Source organism: Sander vitreus, chromosome 8 (genome assembly GCF_031162955.1).
Source record: "Sander vitreus isolate 19-12246 chromosome 8, sanVit1, whole genome shotgun sequence".
NCBI classification, from domain to species: domain Eukaryota; kingdom Metazoa; phylum Chordata; class Actinopteri; order Perciformes; family Percidae; genus Sander; species Sander vitreus.
In genome coordinates, this window is record NC_135862.1 from 19,328,187 (window position 1) to 19,349,080 (window position 20,894).

Sequence of the window (20,894 nt, forward strand, 5' to 3'; positions counted from 1 at the left end):
GTGCTGTGTCCTGCTGTTTGAGGAGTTTTCCCTCTGTCTGGTTTGGCTTGTAGCAGGTGTGTGAGCCAGCTCCTTGTGTTGGCTATGGCTGACCTCTCTGCTCTAAGACTGAGCAATTAGTCCAGAAAATGGCTGATTGTAAATCTCCTGCAGGAAGGGTTTGGCAGGGGCACCCTGAGGTGAGCTCCACAATGAGGAATTAAACACACAGTATTGGCTAACAGCAGTTTTATGATGTGAGGAGCAGAGCAGGGTGACGGAAGGGGCAAGGATGCTCCTCTACAGAATCACTGAGGGAGCTGTGTACTGTATAGTGTACTGCTGTTGTGCTTTTCAAGATAAGGGTCCCTGTGTTATATACAGGAAATGTACCATATATTGAGGTTCAACATAAAAGACTGAACACAGAACTGGATGGGATTTATAAGTCAAGCAAACACAGGCAAACACACATGAACTATTTAGATTACTGTGTGGTTCAACAGTGTTGCTGTGAACATGCCAGTAGTGTACTGTAAGACACTGATCATTATTATTTAGATTTTCACATACCTGATTGTTAATTTGCTACGTTTCCATTCAATCCTTTACACATATACATATAGACACACATAGGGCTGCAACTGTTGTTTTTGTTATCAATTTGTATGCAAATTATTTCCTGATTCATTGATTAATCATGTAATCAAATTTAAGAAAATAATGAAAATTGTAATCGCAATTTACCAGAGCCCTAGGGGATGTCTTTAAATTGCTGCTTTTGTACGACCAACTGTTCAAAACGACAAATGAATACAATGTACAAATATACAAAACAGAAAAGCAGCAAGTCCTCACATTTAAGAAGCCAGAACCGGAGAGTGACTTAAACAAATACCTGGTTAACAAAAAAGGTGCTGATTAATTTTCTTTCGATTTAATGAATAACCGTGATCTATTGTTTCAGCTCGACACACATGTACTAACTAACCTAATGCTTTGGGTTGAAACATAATGTAAACATTTGTCTTTTTCACCGTATCAAAGAGAATTAGCCACCCAGTGGACTGGATTTTAGGAAATTTACCTAAAATACATATGTCTTAAAGCCTGTTTCATCATATAAAGTTAAAAAATGTTATACTTCCTGTAACACATACATTTTACCTTAGCAGCTTGCATAAGTTTTGTGTAAGACCTGTAAGATGAATTCCTGGCTTATCTCTTCTTTTTTTTTCCAGTCACATAGTCACTCTCCCGTCAATCCTGTTTTTTCAGAAAGGTTTTCTTTGACGGTTTGTCTTTTTGGGCTAATGGCCTTCTAATATTAGCCTCGTGAGACCGTCCTGATCTCGCAAGCTCCAGTTTTCCACTAGCAGATCAGTCTGGCATCTTGAGAAAATTTGGAGCCGTTCGCCAAATGACCGACCAATCAGCGTTGGTTTTGAGGCGGGTTTAGGTGTGACACAACGAGAAGCGACTGTTCAGTCTAAACAACATGGCAGCTTCCATGGATGAGATGAGCGTAGCTATCGCGCAAGTTTTATCCGAATTAGAAAGTATTCCTTCATTGAAAGAAGAGCAAAAAATGGCACTGGAGGCTTTTCTCGGAGGAAAATACGTTTTTGCTCTTCTCCCAACTGGTTTCGGCAAGAGTTTGATATATCGTTGATCTGATTGGTTGATTTGGCCCGTCTATCACCAACATACGTGGTGATAGACAGATGGTTTATCCAATCAGCTAACCAGTATTTTCGCCCCTTCCCAAAAGTTCTCCAATGGAAAGTTCCCAGATGGCTATGCTGAGCAAATGCAAAGCAATCCATCTGGCAGGTCAGGTTATTCTAATATAACATTCAGTGACACAATATTTCTTGGCCACTTGATGTCTGTCTGTCCTCTTTTCTGTTTGTCTCTTTCTGCCGAAAGATGTCCGTAGAACCTTTTACACTCCTTTCTTATTTTGTCTGTGGCAGCAACATGACTAAATGTGAGCCATCCAAAAAGATTCCTGTGGGTTAAACTGGTCTTACTGGGCACTTTGGCTTTTTTGTTTTACTGACCAACTTTAGCAGAGACAGAGAAGTTGGACAGATAAATGTTTGAACAACCCATACTGTAATACAACACTATCCTAATAAAACAGGCTCAACGTGTATCACAGAGCTTGTTCTGTTTGGCATAATATGTAAATGTTTAAATACAATACACCATGCTTTCAAAATGTAATGTATTCAACACAAATGAAACATTTTTAATGTTATAAGTTTAATATATATGATTGAATGGATTCAAGTTATGCTACAATGATCGATATGCTGCATACACATAGCAGGATTGCGATAATTTAATGGACATGTGTAGGAACAATATATTCCCACAGGAACACTTCCATGCATTACTGTGATTTGGTAGGGATCCTTCTCGCCTGCCTTGTCACATGCATATGCCCCCTTAAGAAAAACTGGGTCCCTCCAAGCACATCCAGTGGGCAAAAGCTAGATAGTGGTTGTTTCTCAGAGAGATTCCTACAGTATGAGCTCGTTGAGGAGGGGTTAGAAAGGACAGAGAGCCCTCTGACAGATAGTGTTGCCTCTTTCCTTATAACCATTGGCTGATTTGTGAATATTCTTCCCCTTTGGTTTAATCTGCTGTGTGCTGTGGAGTGGAAACTATCCCCAGAAGGCTGCTGGAGGGGGTTGTTAATTTATCCCCTATGTATTAACAGTGTCTTTGGCAGGAGAGCGCACCCCGGCCTTCTCCTCACCAAAGTAAACAGGGAAACGTTGACCTGTGTTGACCTGTGTTGACCCAAAACCTTGAGATGGACTATGAGCGATGAAACAATGAGCTGGGCGATCTGAAGTCATGTTAGTTTTTTATGATTCACCCTCCCACATTTCCCCAGCCCGACCGACATTTATCCAGGGATACACATCCAGTTACCCCCTTGTGTGTCTCTGTAGACCTGATAGGGCCACTCTTGTAGGTTCGATACAGCAATATCTGATGAACAATACGCTGAGCTGATTTCTCCAGCAGACAACAGACCTATTTGTATGAGGGTGTGAAGTACTGTTATGCTTCAGTTCAGGGTCACAGCAGATTTGTTGTCCCAGATGAGTGGTGAGGATGCCCTATAGCTATTCAAGGTCCATCAAGCATAACACCAGACAAATCAATAAAACACCACGTCCAAGATGTATAATCTCATTAAATGGTCGCTACAAAGAAATAAGGCTTCATATGATTATGCAGTACATTTTGTCCACAGTGTAGATGTAGAGCCCTGATTTTTATTGCTTGTTGACCCTGGTTTGTCTGCCCTGATCAATGCTTTTGTGTGAAATGTTTTGATGCTTCAGCTGTTGTACCAAATGTGTAACTGCACTTTTTTCCATGTTTGTTTTGAAACTTTCTTGTTGTGACCTGCCGCCTGCTGATTAAAGGTCCAGCTTTGTCATTCAGAGAGTCAAATACTGAAAGCCTCTCTCAAAGGTGTGTGTGGGGGTGTGTGTGTGGGGGTGGAATGGGGGCATAACCTGTCTGTGCCTCCAGCAGAAAGGGATTTTTTTTTTTAAAGATGAATCTGTGCAGAAGAGTTCTTTGTCATAAGCTCTGTCAAACAGCCGGGGTTGCCATGGTGACACAACCATGTTCAGAAAACCCATCTTGGAAAAGTGCCTGTGGACCCCAACACTTTATCATATGACATTCAATAATTTTGGTGTTGATTATAACTGGAAAATCAATGACTATCCTTTGGGATATAGACTGCTGGAGAGACAGACGGCAAAAGTGAGGAGTCAACCCTGTTTATTTATTAGTTTCTGTGTTCTGCATCCAAGAGTGCAAATCTACAGGGACATTTATATTTTACTTGATCCATGATCAGCTGCAACTGAGGACACTGCAAAAAGTTTCAACTGACACGATCTAATTTAGTGTTTTTTCACGGTGTATAAATATGAGAAGTACCTGTGTCAGGTCTCAATTTGATATTGTAATTGTGAATATTTTAACCAAGTGAAATATTTTCCTCATTTTGTATTCTTTGATCAAGATAAAAACTCCTTACAGACGGGGATTTGCAGACATTTCTCTTTGTTCTGTCAGAGATAACAGAAGGGGAAACAATTACATTTCAGTGATTTGTGAAATTGTTTTTTCCCCTCTTGTCTTTTGTGGACTCCTTAAAAAAATTCATAGACTCATTTTTGATCAAATTGTCACTCTCCTTAAACAGAGATGAACCACAATGAATTCTGTTCAAAGCAAAAAAGAATAGAAGTGCATGTGTGTGTGTTCCTCAAACATCGTTGTGAACGGAAAAAAAGAAGAGCGAAAAATACATTTAATAATAATGTGTCGTCTTCCAACACATGTTTTATCCATCTAACAGTCCAAAACCCCCAAATATTCTGAATGTAAATTCATGTAAAATGTTAAATTGCAAAATGCAGCAAATCATTACACTTCAGAAGCTGGAAACTCAGGATATTTTGCATATTGCTTGATAAATGATAAAACTATTTTTTGGATTATCAAAATTTTTGTTGAGAAACTTTCTGTCCATCAATTAACCAATGTTCTTTAGGGGAAATCCTGACCCATGAATTTTTTAAATGATCTTTTTTGGAACACTAAATGTAACACAAGGCAGCTACATGAGTTGTTGCACTTTTTTTATTTTTATTAATTACAACCCCCACCAAAAGTGTCTCCCTTCCTCCCACTGTCATCCCAGCTCTGTCGAGATTAAACATTGAATAAATAATAAAACATTGGAAATGAAAAACAAACATACCATAAATATATAACAAAACAAAAAAAGGGAAATATGTAGCCTTCAACAACCGACTAGCCAACGGTTATTAACATTAAATGTCATCACTATCATGTATATGAACACATAATTTACATGAAATAAATCCCTTATTTTTTTTAATAAGAAATGGGATCTTTGAGCCATGAGGGAGAATGAGGAAGGAAAGGGATTAGGACACTTACAAAGGCAATACAAGTCTTGTATGAGCAAAGATGAACCTGCCCTAACCTCAACCTTGAAGCTCTACAAAAATAGCGGAACAATGGAATGAGGTTGTTAAGAGACATTGTGGCAAAACCTTGACCTTGATAAGTTTTGAACACAGAAGGAATTAATGTGTATGGTTTGACCCACAGATGTTACTCACACTACACACTCTTTTGTTTTGAGATACAGCACATTTAATTAAACATGGTTTTATGAAGTGCCAAATTGATGCAAACACAACAGACTCTATTGTGCTACAGGACATGGAGCTGCATTTGTTGTAGCCAACATTGAAACATTACCCATCAGACAATATCTGATCCAGTCCCCTAAATTAGAGTGCCAACACACCAGCATGTAGCACAGCATGTTAAATCACACACCTCACCCTCCCGCTCTCTTTTCTCTTTTGGTTGACGTCTGCTCTTGTTTTCTTATCAGGAGGACAGAAAATAAGATTCCTGCCCCCTGGGTATCATCATAATTCCAGACTAATCTCTGTGTGAAGAAACAAGCGTGTTATCCATCTGCAGGTCTGTTATTACAACCGGATCTGTCGCTATTCTCATTCTGGAGCATTTCAGTTTGGGTAAAGGTTTTAAGCTGAGCCTCAGGCGCACCGATGGCTTTCTCCCACCTGGCACGGCAAGGAATAGATGTCAAAAAAAAAATATATATATATATATATATAGCTGTGTTTGTGCAGCTACCAGCCCAGCAGAAACGCTTGGCGGAGCATGATGAACAAGCCCATCACAACACAAATTATAGAGTACATGAAGGGTGCCGGTGGTGGCCTGCCACACAGATGTAGAGCAACTTAAAGTCTGACTAGATTGCGATGTACTTTGTTTTTCAACTTTTCTAAATCTCATTATTTTTGCCTAGCTTCTTTGGAGCAATTGTCGGTTGATTTCAGTAAACCTTAATACCAAGGCCATACTACCAATGTGCACTGCAGATTGTGCTATTACTTTAGAACTACAGATTGAAAATGAAATGACAGTTCAGCGGAAAATGTCAACATCAATTTTCTTTATTAGGTCTTTTCCATTAACATGTAACTTTTAGGATTCAATCTTTCTGCCCAAAGCTCACAAAACACAGATTTAAATTAGTATTATTTTTTTTTCACTTTTATTGTCACTCTGAAAATATGTCTGAAATCAATCTGTAGACCATGTTATCTCCACACACCTAATGTCAGCTTTGGCTGATTGGATATATGTTAAAGAAGAACTGATGTATTATTTGTTTGTTTTGGCCACTTGGAGGCAGCAGATACTGAACAACATTAGCATTCATGTGGAGTCGTGTTTTTGCCCCCCTCTGTTTTGGTCTCCACCAACCAGGGCCGGCGATTGCTATAGGCGAACTAGGCGATTGCCTAGGGCGTCAAATGTGTTGGGGGCGCCGTGTCACCCTTAGGTCTACTTCCCATTTATAATAGAATTAGAATGACAAGCGAAATAAAACATGTTTATTAAACATGATCATCCTAGGGCGCCCCCTCAGCCACACGTTTACTCGTCAACCTGAGTATTAGATTGAATTTATAATTATTGTCGATAATTTCCTAATTGGGGGAAAACTTCAAACTAATTATTTAGTTTGAAGTTCCCGTGACGTGACGTTTCCAGTCTATGGGTCAGACTCAAACACACGGAGGTCTGAAGCAGACCTGTGCGTCGCATAGTATCCACTCTCACTGTAAAAATAGAGACGAGCAGCGGCACAGACCACGGAGCTGCTGCAGCTCGCCTTCCGTGGTCTGTGCAGCTTCAGGTTCATAATGGACGCGCTCTGCTGTCGGCATGCTGCAGCAGATGTGTCCCGTTTGTGCTTCGTGTATTTCTGCTGTAGTTTCGGGTTTCCACCTCCGATGTAGAGCAGCATACATCCACTTCCCTAAACTTTGTGTCATTTGATATGTGTGGTTTGAGATCTACCGTATCAGCAGAGCAATCACGTAATGCACAGCAGGCTATGGTGCAGGTAGATTATTTTCTGAAATATTGTGACTTTATTCTTGTAATAGCCTATTATCACTTTATTTTTCTCAAAATATCATGACTCCTCCAAAACTCAGGGAACACAGATGAGATATAATTTAAATGTGCACAAAGTTTTGAACATGAGTAGAAATATTGCTCAAACACATCTGAAATATTAAAGTCCAGGGGTTTATTAATTAATTATTAATTAAAATGAATTCATGTATCATTGAGGTGAATAATTGTCATATGCACATTTAAGGTTACTTCCTCAACAAAAGAAGCAAAAGAGGATGGAGGAGTAAATGATGCCTAGGCTACATGTGTGCTGACTCAGATATAATTAGACAAGTTGATCCAAAGGAGAATAAATAGATGAAAGCAATACAGAATGCCTGAGAGCCTTACTGCTAAATATTCCATTATGTTTTTATATTTGGATTGTAATCTATGTTTGCCTTTACATAAAGATATTCCCAGCATAAATTGATTCAGAAAAAGGTAGAAATAGGTGCATAAAAATTCACCTGAATGCAGGAAATGAAGTTAAATGGTCAAAATCTTCAGGGGGTGGACCCCCAGACCCCCCCATCATAAGTTACCATGCACACAAATCTGGAAACAAAACCTTGGGCTTTGGGTTGCCAGACCAGTTATGATTAGACCAAATGTTGGTGCCATCTAACTTACATGCAAGCTAGAAACTAAAATGAACATACATTGCTACTCTATTGCTGACACAGTGCTGTGATCTGGCAATGCGAGAATAAGGTGGGGGGGCGCAAAACTCAATCTCGCCTAGGGCAACCAAAGGGCTAGAGCCGGCCCTGCCACCAACTCTTGAGAAAGATGGCTTTTGTGGTAAACCAAAAGAACAAGCTAAAAGGTTCTTAAAAAGTAAGTGTTGACACACAGCTGCAGAGTTAGATGATCATTTTCTGTGTGTTTGTCTTTCACATCACAAATAGCCATTTGGTCCCTTGCTGATATAAGTATATGAATTAGTGTACCTTAAGGTTGCTCAAATGCATGCTTGACAATGTTACCCCCATCCTTTACTGGGTGTGCTTTAGGTGACCTTGTCTCAACATGACATTAGGAAAGAACATGAGGATGGTGGTATTGCGTCCCTGAAATGAGATGACCTGTTGGTGACATTGCCTCAAAAGTCCTTGCGTAGGACACAATAAGAGATTGCAGATTTTCTGTTTATGCTAGAATCAGCATTTGACTTGAATAGATGGAGAAGAACAGGTTGGTATATGGTCTAACCCGTTTGTCCTCTGAGCTGATTGTCTCTATAGATCTGCTTTCTATCTCTAGGAGCACAAAACTCTCATCCACAATCAAAGGTGTATTGACTGTGTATTGACAAGAACTCAGCCAGCAGTGGGTAGAGTCTGAAATCAATGACATGCATGTTTGCTGCTTGTTGTCAGTGTGAATTGCCACCTTGAGCTTCTGTGACAATACACTAATTGATTAACCCCCTTTGATGCTCTTAAACATACATGTTTTACATATAAAAACGTGAAAAATGAAAATAATTACAGTTTTCATTTCTGGATCCATCTGTTACATTCCATTATTAAAATGGCAAGAAGTTGAGTTTATTGCAGTGAGAAGATGTCTGTCTGCTCTACTCCTGCCCTCATTGAACTAGGAAACACAAGATTAGATGTTTTTTTTATCTCCACAGGCCTATCTGAAACCTAGAAACACCTAGAAACTAATGTTATCACCGTAAGTCACTGATCATAGTATTTATTGTCGTTTAAGAGCTTCTTTCTTTTCTTATTCAGTGTCGTCTCACAATCAGGTGGCTTTGTTACCCTTTTAATACCAGTGGTGGTTTATAGCAAGGGTCTCTCTGGTCTTGTTACTGTATGTCAGATAATATAATAAAAATGGTGGAGCCCAGCACACAGAGGGATTTTATCTGGCCACAAATATCATTAAACACCTCAGGCAACAGAAGCAGGCAGACCTATGGACCTCTAATGTGTCTCTGTTAGATCTACAGATATACGGCGCATGCTTTACAGCTATGATAGAAATTATTACTATTCATCACAGGGTGGCGGGGGGAATTTAACAACCATCAAGTCTAAATAAGGGAGCCAACATTTTCACCTTTGTTTCCCCCAGAACTGCAGGGAGGCTGGTGCAGCAATAGTGCAGGATGTCCTGAGGGTGTCCTGCTACACGGGTGGTGCCGGGGTCACAGTGTCACATGGTTGTGAGTGTTTTCATGGCAGCAGTTAGTGCAGGTTACACACTCTTTAGCCTGGGGTTAAATGAATATGAAAGCAGAAAGAAGCGTCCAGCAGAGAAAGTAGCGGGACCGAAGTTGTCTTTCACTCACCGCTCCCCCTTATTCCCCTCTTCTCCTGCAGCTTAAAAACGGTTCTCTCTATGAAAAGGTCACTACTCTTACATGTTGAAGCGGATGTAGTGTTTTTTGCGCATTCGTTGAAAGCACACCTGGTTTACACATGATAGGCATTTCTGACATGCTGTGATAAATTTCGGAGTATGGCTGTGGAGAAAAGTGCACGACTGAACTGTGCTGAAAATGTTGTTCCAATTAATGGTGGGCAACACGGATACAATATTTTTTGTATGTAATTTTATATTGGGATATTGAGCTGACTTTCATGTTGTACAGGGTGATATAAATTAAATAAATGTATGTATTGTTTGTATATTTTTTTGGGAGCATCTATTTAGTATGCGGGGGCCTTTTTTTTCTTTATTTTTGCATTAAGGGAACACTTTTGGAGCTTGGCCCTTACTAGGGTCTAAAAGTCAAGATATCTCAGCCTGTGATGCTTTGATTCTTTTTATAATCTGGTTGTTGTGAACCACCCAACTTTATGAAAGTGCAATACTTTCAGGAAACCGTTAATAGATAAAATACACAGATTGTAATGTTTCTTTTTGGCTTATCCTGTAAAATAATTCCAGAAAAAACATTTTTTTTTTTTATCATATTGATGTAAAAATCCTGTAAATCCTGTAGTACACGCTTGCACTTAAAGGATGTATTACATCTCGTCCTGTGTGCCCTGAAAACCGTAAATCCAATGTTACCATTAAACAGTCCTGCTTATTGATGTATGGCATTGCCTGAAATGGCCTAATACCACCAGAGATATATTTTAAAGGAATAGTTACCACGATATAAACTGTTTTGAGAAATGTCCTACACATTTCCACTGTCTCACAGTTTAGTAAGTATTGTCATGTCGCTCAACCCTAATTCCAATCATGCATACTTCACACAGACACAATCTCTGGTCTTATACTGTCAGCATAAGCAGCACTCATAGCACTGCACTACTCTGACTTGTATTTCCTCTTCATCCCACAGACGGACAATTTCTATTCTACTCTTTTGCTTTTTTCTCCCGACTAAACCGAATGCTTGGCATATGTCATTTCCTCAGCAGTTTGACAATCAGAAAAGCTGGAGCTTCTTGTCTGATGTGCACTTTGTTTCATCTTTATGCAGACAGGGGCATCGGGGTTAACCAGATTTCATGTAGGATGTCTGTGTTGTGTGGTGCTTGCACAGTGTGTCATCTGCTGTTTTGTGTGGGGAAACTTGAAGGTGGTGTGATGTCTCAGTGCAGAGGCTCATTAGCAAAAAACCGAATGTGAATTTCATAAGAATGTAAAGCAAGCTAAGCTTTGTTAGACTTTACCTTTACAGTACATGTCATCGTTAATATACAGAAAAATTTAGTTATTTTTTTGCTCCTAATAATGTCTACGTTACTACCGTTACAGGTTAACCGTTACAGATTAGTGAGGTAGATGCATAAATACAGTCATATTATTAGCTAAACATGCTAATCACAGGGTCAAATAACCCAGTAATTTATAATTATCAGTGTAATTACCATGCTTTGCTAATAAAGCCGTAAAACAGTTTATGTGGACAGAAATATGAATAGCAATTGCTTTTCAGGCTATGAATAAGATGGTCATTATGTTTGCTTGAAAAGCAATATTGCATGTGCTATCATCAGACGTATAAAGTACTACAGACCCATACTTGAGTAAAAGTACAAATGCTCTATCAAAAAAGTGACTTGAGTAGGAGTTGAAGTGCTCTTTAAGCACCACACTTAAGTAGAAGTACTAAACTACTCAACATTTTTTGTACTTAAGTATTGCAAGTAGTTTATTTTAAAATGTACTACTCAAGTACTCAAAGTAAAAGTACAAGTATTGTGTTATGTAATTATTAAAGAAAGCAGTCAAAAGTTTGAATATCATATTGTTTATATTATGTCAAATGTTTAGCCAAGGCTGTAGCCAAAGGAATTAACAAATATTAAATATATAATATATTCTATTAAAAATAACAAATAATAACAAATACTGAAATAAAATGTACAATTATCACACTGTGCAAGTAAAATGAACATCCTCTCCAGCACAGTAACGATTAAAGCCCCCAAAAACGTATCACACACTAGCTAGTAACGTGTGATGAACAGGAAAGTTAGCAAGCTAGCAAAATACAGATAAACTAGCAGCTTCACATCACAGGGTAAAACAGTTAACATTCAGTACTCATGGCAGACTGAAACAACTCAGGAATAGCTTAACAATAGCTAAATAGAAAGAGTACAAACTTACATTGTCTCTGACATCTGAACAGGCGACCGTCATGAAAAGAAACACAAAGCGATCTCGGGATTTCTTACCTAACTAACGTAGCCGTAACTACACACACTGTAACCTACACAGTCTCCGTAGCGTGAGGAATTCACAACAGTAATGAGTAATGATGCAGTAAAAGTAAAAGTGGAAGTAGGAGAAAAAAAATAATACTCCAGTAGAGTACAGATACAGCCTTTTAGTACTTAAGTACAGTAGTGAAGTAGTTCTACTTCGTTACTATACATCTCTGGCTATCATGCAGGACAGCCTACAATGTTCTATTTTTAACCGTGGTCATGTTCCCACATCAATTAAAGATTTAAGCCTTTTTAATAATTTATTGTCATTGAGGAAGATGTTTTGGTTGTGTGGCCACGCTGGCTTTGAAGCACCCACCTGTGCATTTGTGCATGCACGCTGGACCAACTTCTGTCTAAGCTGTCATCAGAGGAGCGGGCTGCGACAATGATTCATTCACAAAAGGGCCTCATTTAATTACTCCCAAATCAAGTCACAGGGATACCCAGGAGAAGCGACGGCTGTACAGCGGCAGTGGGCGATCAGATCTGAGCCACGCGGCGCATCACATACCACTCTGTGATCCCCACGGCTCTCCTTTCACGTGAACAGGATTTCAAACTTCAGTGCTCACACTGAAGAGATTTCCACCCACCTGATGTGTCAGAGCTGGCTTAATAAACCTGTTTATGTATTAAACACTGTGGGGACACTTGGTATTCCTGACAGACATTGCCATAGACAAGTAATCACAGCAATAACGGCTTCTTATTAAATCTCCAGCTATGTTAAGCTGCTCTCTTGTTTGTTGTCAAGGTTACCATAAGCTTACCCAAGTGTTGGAATACAGACATCTCTTCCACTGATCCCCCACTTTTCTGTCCCAAACCTAAGCTTTGTGTCTATTAGATTTCATAAAAAAATCAGCTTCTCCGATGACGAGCATCGTCTTTTACCTAATCTAATAAAGAGCTTCCCTGACAATAGCAGTGACAGGCAGCCACAATCGTTTTAAAAAAATTGCTGTCAGAGAGGAAATGAAAAATACGTTCCATGTTTTATCTAGTTTAAAAGTCATTCAGATGGAATGCATGTCAGGGTTGTTGAATCAGATGCATTGTAATATTGAATTGATATTTATGCCAGGACAATAATTTGCAAGTATTGTGAGTTCATATTCCACACTGGCAGCGTCCCGATCAGTTTTTCTTTTTTGTTGTTGCTCATTTTCATGTATGAGTGTGTACTGTGCACGTGTGTGACAAGACTGGCTGTGTGAGCAATAGGCAGGGATGTCTGAGGGCATGAGGGTTTACAACTCGGCCATATACGTGCATTACACACTTGGCTGAAGGTTATAGCCTACCTCCAGGTTTAAGGTGAGCTTAAATATCAGTTTGTCAGAAATGCAATTGAAGAAACCTCAAAATACACCCATCACGGTGAGGACAAATTACTTCTCCATGCCCAGCGATGTGAGGCCCATTTACTGACAGAATGAACACGATTGTGGGCCTGTTTCTACCCGAGCAGGCAAATGGCAGACCGGATGAATAACGGCCGCTGGACAGTAGGAAAGGACAGCGGGAAAATAGAAGGGACATGAGAGGGAGACAGAATCAGTGGTCATCCTACGAAATACTGACTTTATACACAATAGCTACTTTAATTTTCCATATATATGTTAAACAATAAAATGTATTGAGTAAGTTCTTATATTGATCATAACATAAAAAGTCAACAAGGGACAGGCAAAGAGACAAATTATACATCCAGTACCGCTTCACCTTGTCAGAAAGTAAATGGTTTTACTAAATGTAGCTATAATGTGCCAGTCTTGCCCTCAGGCCCCATTGGAAATGCAGTCTCAGGTAAATTCACCCTGTCACAATGTAAAACCCACGGCCATAAAGCACCTCGGGAGAGCTTTTATCAGTCTTAATGCACTCTTCAAAGAGCATCCTTCACTATGCATGTCCCATCGAGAGGTGCTGCTTGACCGCAGGCAGAGGCTACTGTATCAATCTCGCTGCACAGATGATGAGAAAGATCTTTTGGGAGATCGATGAGCATCTTAACCTTAAGGGGTCAGCGAGTGCAACATCACAGTGTGATGGTCATCCAGACCTGAACACTGAACACGCTTCGTGTGTACTAATATTGGATACTGTTAGCACATTCTGGATCTAAGATTTGTCTTTCTATGCAGGGATGACATTGTTTTTCGACCCTTCATGGTTTTGCATTTTCCATCTGTGCTGACTGTAGACAACTAGACAGGCAGTCCTTCTCGCTCACAAGCACTTCATAGCTTTTTAGCCCTTGATATACAATTTCAGAAGCCTCTGACTCACATTTCCTTCACAGTCCATTGTACCGCAAGCAAACATTGCACCCCTGTTCATCAAATGCAATATTATATCCCCGCTCCCTAGTCTCCCAACAAGACCCTTTGATGTCAAATTGACACTTTAGTGAACAGCACTTCATGGATTTGATATTGCCTGGCAACTGCAGAAAACCCCACTCCTTGTGGCTTCTTCAGGATGAGGAGCGGATGGTAGCAAGGACGGTTTGGGTGGCGTAGACGAAGAGGGAGGTTGGTATTAACCATAATGTTCCTGTATGATGTACGTGTGTGTTTGGCTTGCCTCCAGGCAGTTGAGCAAAATTAAAGCCCAGAAAATCGGATTATGGAGTCCCCGGGGGTGGGATGCCCAGTAGCCAGCTGATGAGCGCTCATCTACTCTTAGCTGTATTCTGCACAGCATGCCCCACTGTTGGCTTGGAGGCCAATTTGTTAACAATTATTGCTTGTTAGTGAAGCTTCCTGCTAGTGAACGGGGGTTCCATGGCGGAGACAATAGCCAAGATCTATTGTCTAGCAATTATCGCAGTTTGAGTGAAGGCAGTGGTTGATATGTCTCTGAAGTCTCTGGCTTTGCTGATTGTAAATTTGCTGTTGGGACTACCATTATCAATGACCCCTGTAGTGCCTACTGAGTTATAAATATGAAAGACATTGCATTTCCTTTATATTATGCCAGTTTGTGTCAGTTCATATTTCACTTTTAAGATAGTTTGGCACTGCAAGGTTTTGGTCCATTAACTGTATGTACTCCTGGAATATGGTGCATTGCATTGTGATGCTGTAGAAAGACAAATTATATTGCTGAATCTCTCATCTCTTCATTATAAGATTAAGTAAGAAAAAAAGGTCTTGACAATTTACTAGGGCCTAAGATGTCATAAGATTGCTTGTTTTGTCCAACCAACACTTCCAGACTAAATATATACTATCTATATACATAGACATACTAAAGGTTTATTGTCACATAAGATAGAAAAGCAGCAAAGTCAGAGAAAATGAGATGTTTGCTTAAAGATTATCAAAATAGTTGCCAGTTATTTCTCTATAAATCGACTAATTGACTACTAATTTTAGCTGTAATTATAGGAATGAAATAAAACAATTAGGAGATCTACAAAGGGCTAAACCTTGTTTATTTTGATTATTGATTTTTTTTTTTGTCTCAGTAAAAATATTGAAATAGTGAAAAAATGCCAAAAATGTTACTACTGTAAATTCTTAAAATTGCTGACCAACAGTCCATAAAATATTAAACAACATATATATTATTTAAATAGTGTTATAAAACATTAGTTAACAAATGATTTCAGTACTAAACCTATTGCCATTATGTGCTGCAATGGTATTTACCGCTTGATCTCTCCTTAAGCAATGCGATTCCTTTTTTCCTTCAGAAATAAACACTGTGCCAACACATCCTCCACTGATGAAGCCAATAAACACTCAATGAATAACCTCAGTTGCAGGTAGGTTACCCATAAGCTTTAGAGAACCCCCTCTGCCCACAGAGTGTTTCGCCTAGGCACAGTCAGCCCTGCCCATGCTCTCGGAGCTGCTTACACAAAGGAGCTTATTGTATAACTGTGCCTCAGTTATAATAAACCAGTGCTCCTGCTCTCACACACTCCTCCCTCTAGCCAGTCCCCTCCCCTGATACCGCCTCCCTCATGAATATCACAGTGCCTCCCCTTATTATTCATGATCTGGTATCGCCGTAGTCATGTGCGACACTGAGGAGGAAAAAGGGGGGAGTGTCTCAGCTAGCAAGAGTCACAACTCCGGCATGCGAGTGAGTGCATGTGTGTGTGATTCTGTGATATAGAGGGAGAGGAGAGAGCCCGGCTGATGCTGCTACTTGTACCACTGCTGAAGCTGCTGCCACACTGTTCACATCTGAAGCTTCCTCTGTTAGACATAGCTGGAGCTCTCTGTTCCTTTGAGCTGGGGTTGTTTCTGACGTTTAATTGTGAATGGGATGCCTGAAAGAGATGCTTGCTTAAGGAGTGACTGATGAGAACCAGTGCTCCGGTGTGGAGGGTGACCCCCTGTGTGCGTACCACCACTACTAGGGGAGAATTGGACGCCTGACGTTTCCACGACGACTATAATGGGCTGCAATCTGTGCACTTTACAGAAGCGAGAGGAACACTACAAGCTGCTGTATGAGATTGCTCAGGTGAGCAGAGGCACGGCCGACTCTGGCATCAATCGTTTGTTGTTGTACGTGATTTATTATGTGTGCTGTGTGAAGAGCAGCTAGTGTGCAGTCCATTTATCCTGCAGGATGACCATTTTATTTTGTAAGATAGTAGCATCTGAGTACATGAAGAATATTTGAAAATGTGTCATTGAACATAATTTCATCAAAGTTTTCTTTTGGCACTTCTGGTGTCACTGTGAGACAGTTCGGTGTTGTGCCAGCAGATTTGTTTTAACTTCTTGAAGAACACTTGGTCTTAATGGTCTTGAGCTCAGCACACAAATGCAATATGCTCTTTATGCTACAGTTTCAGAATCATTCATATTTTGTTCTGATTTCTAATGCACCTGCAAATAATAAAAAAGTCATACTCTTCAACAGACAGCCATTTTCAACAGAAAATAGCCAGTGGACAATATCTGAGGTTGTGGGTAAGCAGAACAGAAACAAGCATTCACCCCAACACCTCCAGTCTCTTTATCAGCCCTCTTCTTGTGATAGGCTAATAACTGTGAAGCTCAGTATCTCCTGGAAGTGAAGTAGTGCTCATCCCCCCTTTCAGTAGCGCCTGCCTTCACGCCACTGTGATCACAGCCTCATTAGCCGTTTTACACAACCATCCTGTGCATTAATTAAACGTGAAATATCTCCCTTTAACCTTGTGAAAAGACGGGATGAGAAGAAGTAGGGGAGGTATTAAACTAGCTTGGGTTAACCACTGCCTGTAGCTTTCACCTCGTGTTCAACTTGAGACTCTGCCAAACTCTGGTGATGGACATTGGCACAGATTTGGAACTGCATGAATGATCGGAGAAAGCTGTGCTGCAAGCTTCTAGATGAGCAGTAGAGGAGGTTTGCTAATGGTCTGTTTAATATTAGCAGACCATTAGCACTGGAGAGAATTGTCCAACTGGAGAGAATTGTCCAGGGACCATGAAGGATGAATAGGTAGCCACAGCAGTGCCTGCTTGTCTTTAGGAGGACCATAAAAATAGTGCTGTCTTGGTGCTTATCTTGGCTTTTGCGTCTCTCCGCACCAGTTGTTAAGAAATAGCATTGACTCCTTTCCTTGTGGTTTAGCAGAGGGGATCAGTATCCACCAAGAGGGCCAGTCTCCAGGGCACACTCACTGTTAACAGGAGGCTCTCTGGCATGTCTGTCCACCCACTGATATACTGAACTGGTTCAGGCGGGAGCTGCAGTATCAGCACCTACTTTCTGATCACCACTGTGGGAGGGAAGGCGGGAAGGATATAGAGCATGAAAGATAAAGACTGGGATGGGAATACAGAGTAAGCCGTTAAAGATGCAGTTGTTAAAGAAAGTGCTAGGGAGGAGAGAAGGTTAAAGGGAAATTAAGGAAAGGAGCAAAGCGGCGAATCCTTACTAATGTGGGGAGAAGACTAAAGAGGAGAAAAGAGGGAGGAAGAGAAGTTATCAGGTAGACTTTTTGGTTTGAAATACTGTTTTATCAATACGAAAAACCCATGTACATCACAGAAAAGCACTTCTTCTCACGTCTTGCATACAGCCTCTGAAACTGCACAGCAAATACATACAAAACAGCAATACAACTGTCAGAAATAAGGAGCAAGGGAAGAAAGACAGGTAGGAAGGTCTCCTCCGGGTAGCAGAGCTCTCCCTGCAGCTATAGAAGTGTGTCAGCGTGTCTTTGTGGCCAGAAGAAGTGTGTTGTGACAGCTGGAAGCTGCGCTCACAGCGCTGGCATTCTAATCCTCTTTCTTACATCTGTCTCATCTGTCCAGCTTGCTCATCTGCTCTCAACCTAACTTCATGTTTTTTCTATCATTCTCACTCCTCCGTGCTCAGTCTTTTTAATCCTGTCTATCTGCTGTTCAGAAACACACATGGACACACACTCACCACTTTACTCCTGTGATTATGTAGAGTCGGTAAATGTGTGTATGCAAATGAGGTAGAAGTAGTTTGCCGGTGTCACAGCGTGACTGACCGTCTTTGCAGCAGGTTGATTCGAGGAGCAGGAGTCAGTCAGAGTGGTTGGTTAGCCACCTTCCTCCCCTTCCTTTCACACCCAGAAACAATTTTGACACTCTCTCCGTCTGCCTGACCCCACTAGCTGTGGGAGATTTATGACTAGCTGGCTCCCTCGCTCTCTCTCCATTTCCCCTTTCTCTCTGTTCTCACGGCTGCAAGTGTTCTGCATAGAAATGTGCTCACCTTTCTCAGCTGGCCTGCAAAGCTATCTCACAGTGCTGACATTTTTTATTTATTGTATCAGCTTTCTTGCCTGGACAAGAGGACACACGAATCTTCCTATAGCCTTGCTTTTTTTCTCACTTTCCGAACTCCCACTTTCTTATTTTTATACCTACTATTGATCATCCCTTGTGCATTGTTCTTTCTTTCTCTTCTTTTGATTCCTCTGATCTCTCATCTTCTTTGATTACATTTGTTTCAACCTTTGCTCCAGCCCACTCTCTGCTGGATTCCACTCCAGTTAACCTTCCAATGATTGTCGTCTGTGTGGAGGAGAAGTAGTACGAAGGTTTTTCTCATTTTTGGTCAACAAGGATTAAACCTCGTTGAACCTATTCACCTGAGGTTCAGCAGCTCTCATGCTATGGTCAACCAGACTCAGCTTGCAGTCTCCGCCAGGCTGCTGTTGAGGCCATTTTTGCAGACAATAACATACTGTAGTTGAATCGGTTTGTGATCTGGCAGAGCTTTGTAATTCCCAATGTGCTTGTGAGCTCCCCTCGTGAGTGTCACACATTGTCTGTGCACTACTGAAACCCAGTGATGTGTGGCTTTTTTGGGGCTAATTAGCAGGATGGCAGATGTTGATGAGAGGAGCATTGCAGCGTAGCGAGTTATGTGGATACTTCTGCAATGTGCAAGTGTGTTGATGCATTAATGGTCTGCATTGTCTTTTGACGAAAACCTTTTTTGCAAATAGGGTTGCATTCAAAACAAAATGGGTGTCAACAGTTGATGAGCCACCGCACCACTTGGTTACAGTAGCAGCCAGCCACTCTTAATTGTTGCAGGGTGATGAATTGATTACCCTCAACATTTAATTTTGTAATTTTCCAATTAGCCTGGTCTTCCTTTTTGTTACTAGAAGTTCTGAAAGCAGCAAAACGAGTTTTATAAGTGTCACTCTCTGCTGCATTTAAGAAATAAATGGAAACCAGCTCCCCAGCTCAATGAGGCACAGCAGTCCCTGATAACTTGCTGATGCATGAGAATGAGGCGCACACACGCACACACGCACGCACGCGCACGCACGCACACACCAGGTTGACAGGACAGGACAGACAGACACTGACAGACGTGAAATGAAGCACATCTGTAATTCATTTGTTCTGGTGTGAAGGCCGATTCCCAGGAGAGAAGGTCTAAAGGCGCTGACACACATGTGGTGACCCGAGTCTGTTTGGTGTGTTCCGTGCCGTCGTCGGTCGGCGGAGCCGTCGGCGTTCATTTGTGCCGATTTGACTTGTTGAATTGGCCAGTGGGCAGTCGGACTCAATGACCAATTACCGGAAATGACGAGCGGGATGAGAGTGACGAACGGCTCTCAAAATCTGACGAAAATCTTTTAAACTGACTTTGTCGATCTGAAATGAAGACAGATTGAGCAACTTCATGGCCTATTTTTCGCTTAAAATGTTTTCAGAAACACGTTTCGGTGAACTTTTTTCGTAAAATTGGAGATTGTATTCCGAACGAGCCGCCATTATGGTCTGGCTTTGAAATTCGGGAGAAGCCAGACCCACGTGACGCATTCATCCAATCAGCTGCCGGTTTTCATTTTTTGGGCGACAATACAGATTAGCGCCGCCTGCTGTTATGGAGACCTAGTACATTTCGCCCATGCGCAGAACATACGCTCAAATCAGCGTTGCTTCGGTGTATTCCGAGGCACTTTTTTGACCAACTCGGGGAGACAGATCAGTCCGACCTTTTCTGCCGACGGTTGGTCGTCGGGTTGGTGTGTCAGAGCCTTAAGGAGGACACAGCTGACTTGCTGCTGCCATGTGTGTAATGGATATGCATTCAATAAAAGGTTGAGCAGCTATCACAAGAGCCAGGCTTTCTGAGAAAAGGGTTGGCAAGCTTCCCCGGGCTGCATGGATCATCATCACATACAGAAAGCAGCACCAGTGTGTGAAACTCATTAACACTCAGCATTTCAGATCAGTTTACTTTCAGATTTTGGGTATATAATAATAAATATAGCAACTATAGCCTGGTGTTAGTCAGGCTATAGTTTAATAAATGTATAGTTAACTATAGCTCCGATTTCAACAAAAAGGTGTTGCTACAACTCTGGTTTTTATCGTCGAAACTATTGATTTGATATATGATTAGTCAGTTGACAAAAAATCAATAAGCAACTTGTTGATAATTGATTAATTGTTCAAAGCCATTTCTTAAGCAGAAACCCATACCATTTTATAGACCAAGCAATGAATCAACTAATTGACAAAATCAGATCAATAATGAAAAAGAATGTTAGTTGCAGGCCTAAAGTGAAATAATAATTAACACTGGAGGAAAATACTTCTAGAACTAGCAATCATCCCGCTTCCCCTCTATAAGTATACAAGTGCCTCTGATGGCTTTGATGGTACATTA

General features: G+C 40.8%; 1 protein-coding gene across 2 annotated transcripts in view; it reads left to right on the forward strand.

Moving 5' to 3' along the window:
• LOC144522358 (PDZ domain-containing RING finger protein 4) overlaps positions 1 to 20,894 on the forward strand; it is a 142,432-nt gene that overhangs the window by 72,667 nt on the left and 48,871 nt on the right. The window contains exon 1 of one of the 2 annotated variants that reach the window (XM_078257369.1): positions 15,899 to 16,247. The exons of the other annotated variant lie outside the window; for it this stretch is intronic. Coding sequence (XP_078113495.1) covers positions 16,179 to 16,247 — 69 coding nt within the window. The 5' untranslated portion in view covers positions 15,899 to 16,178. Of the gene's footprint in view, positions 1 to 15,898; positions 16,248 to 20,894 lie in introns of those variants that run through there. 2 annotated transcript variants of the gene reach the window in all.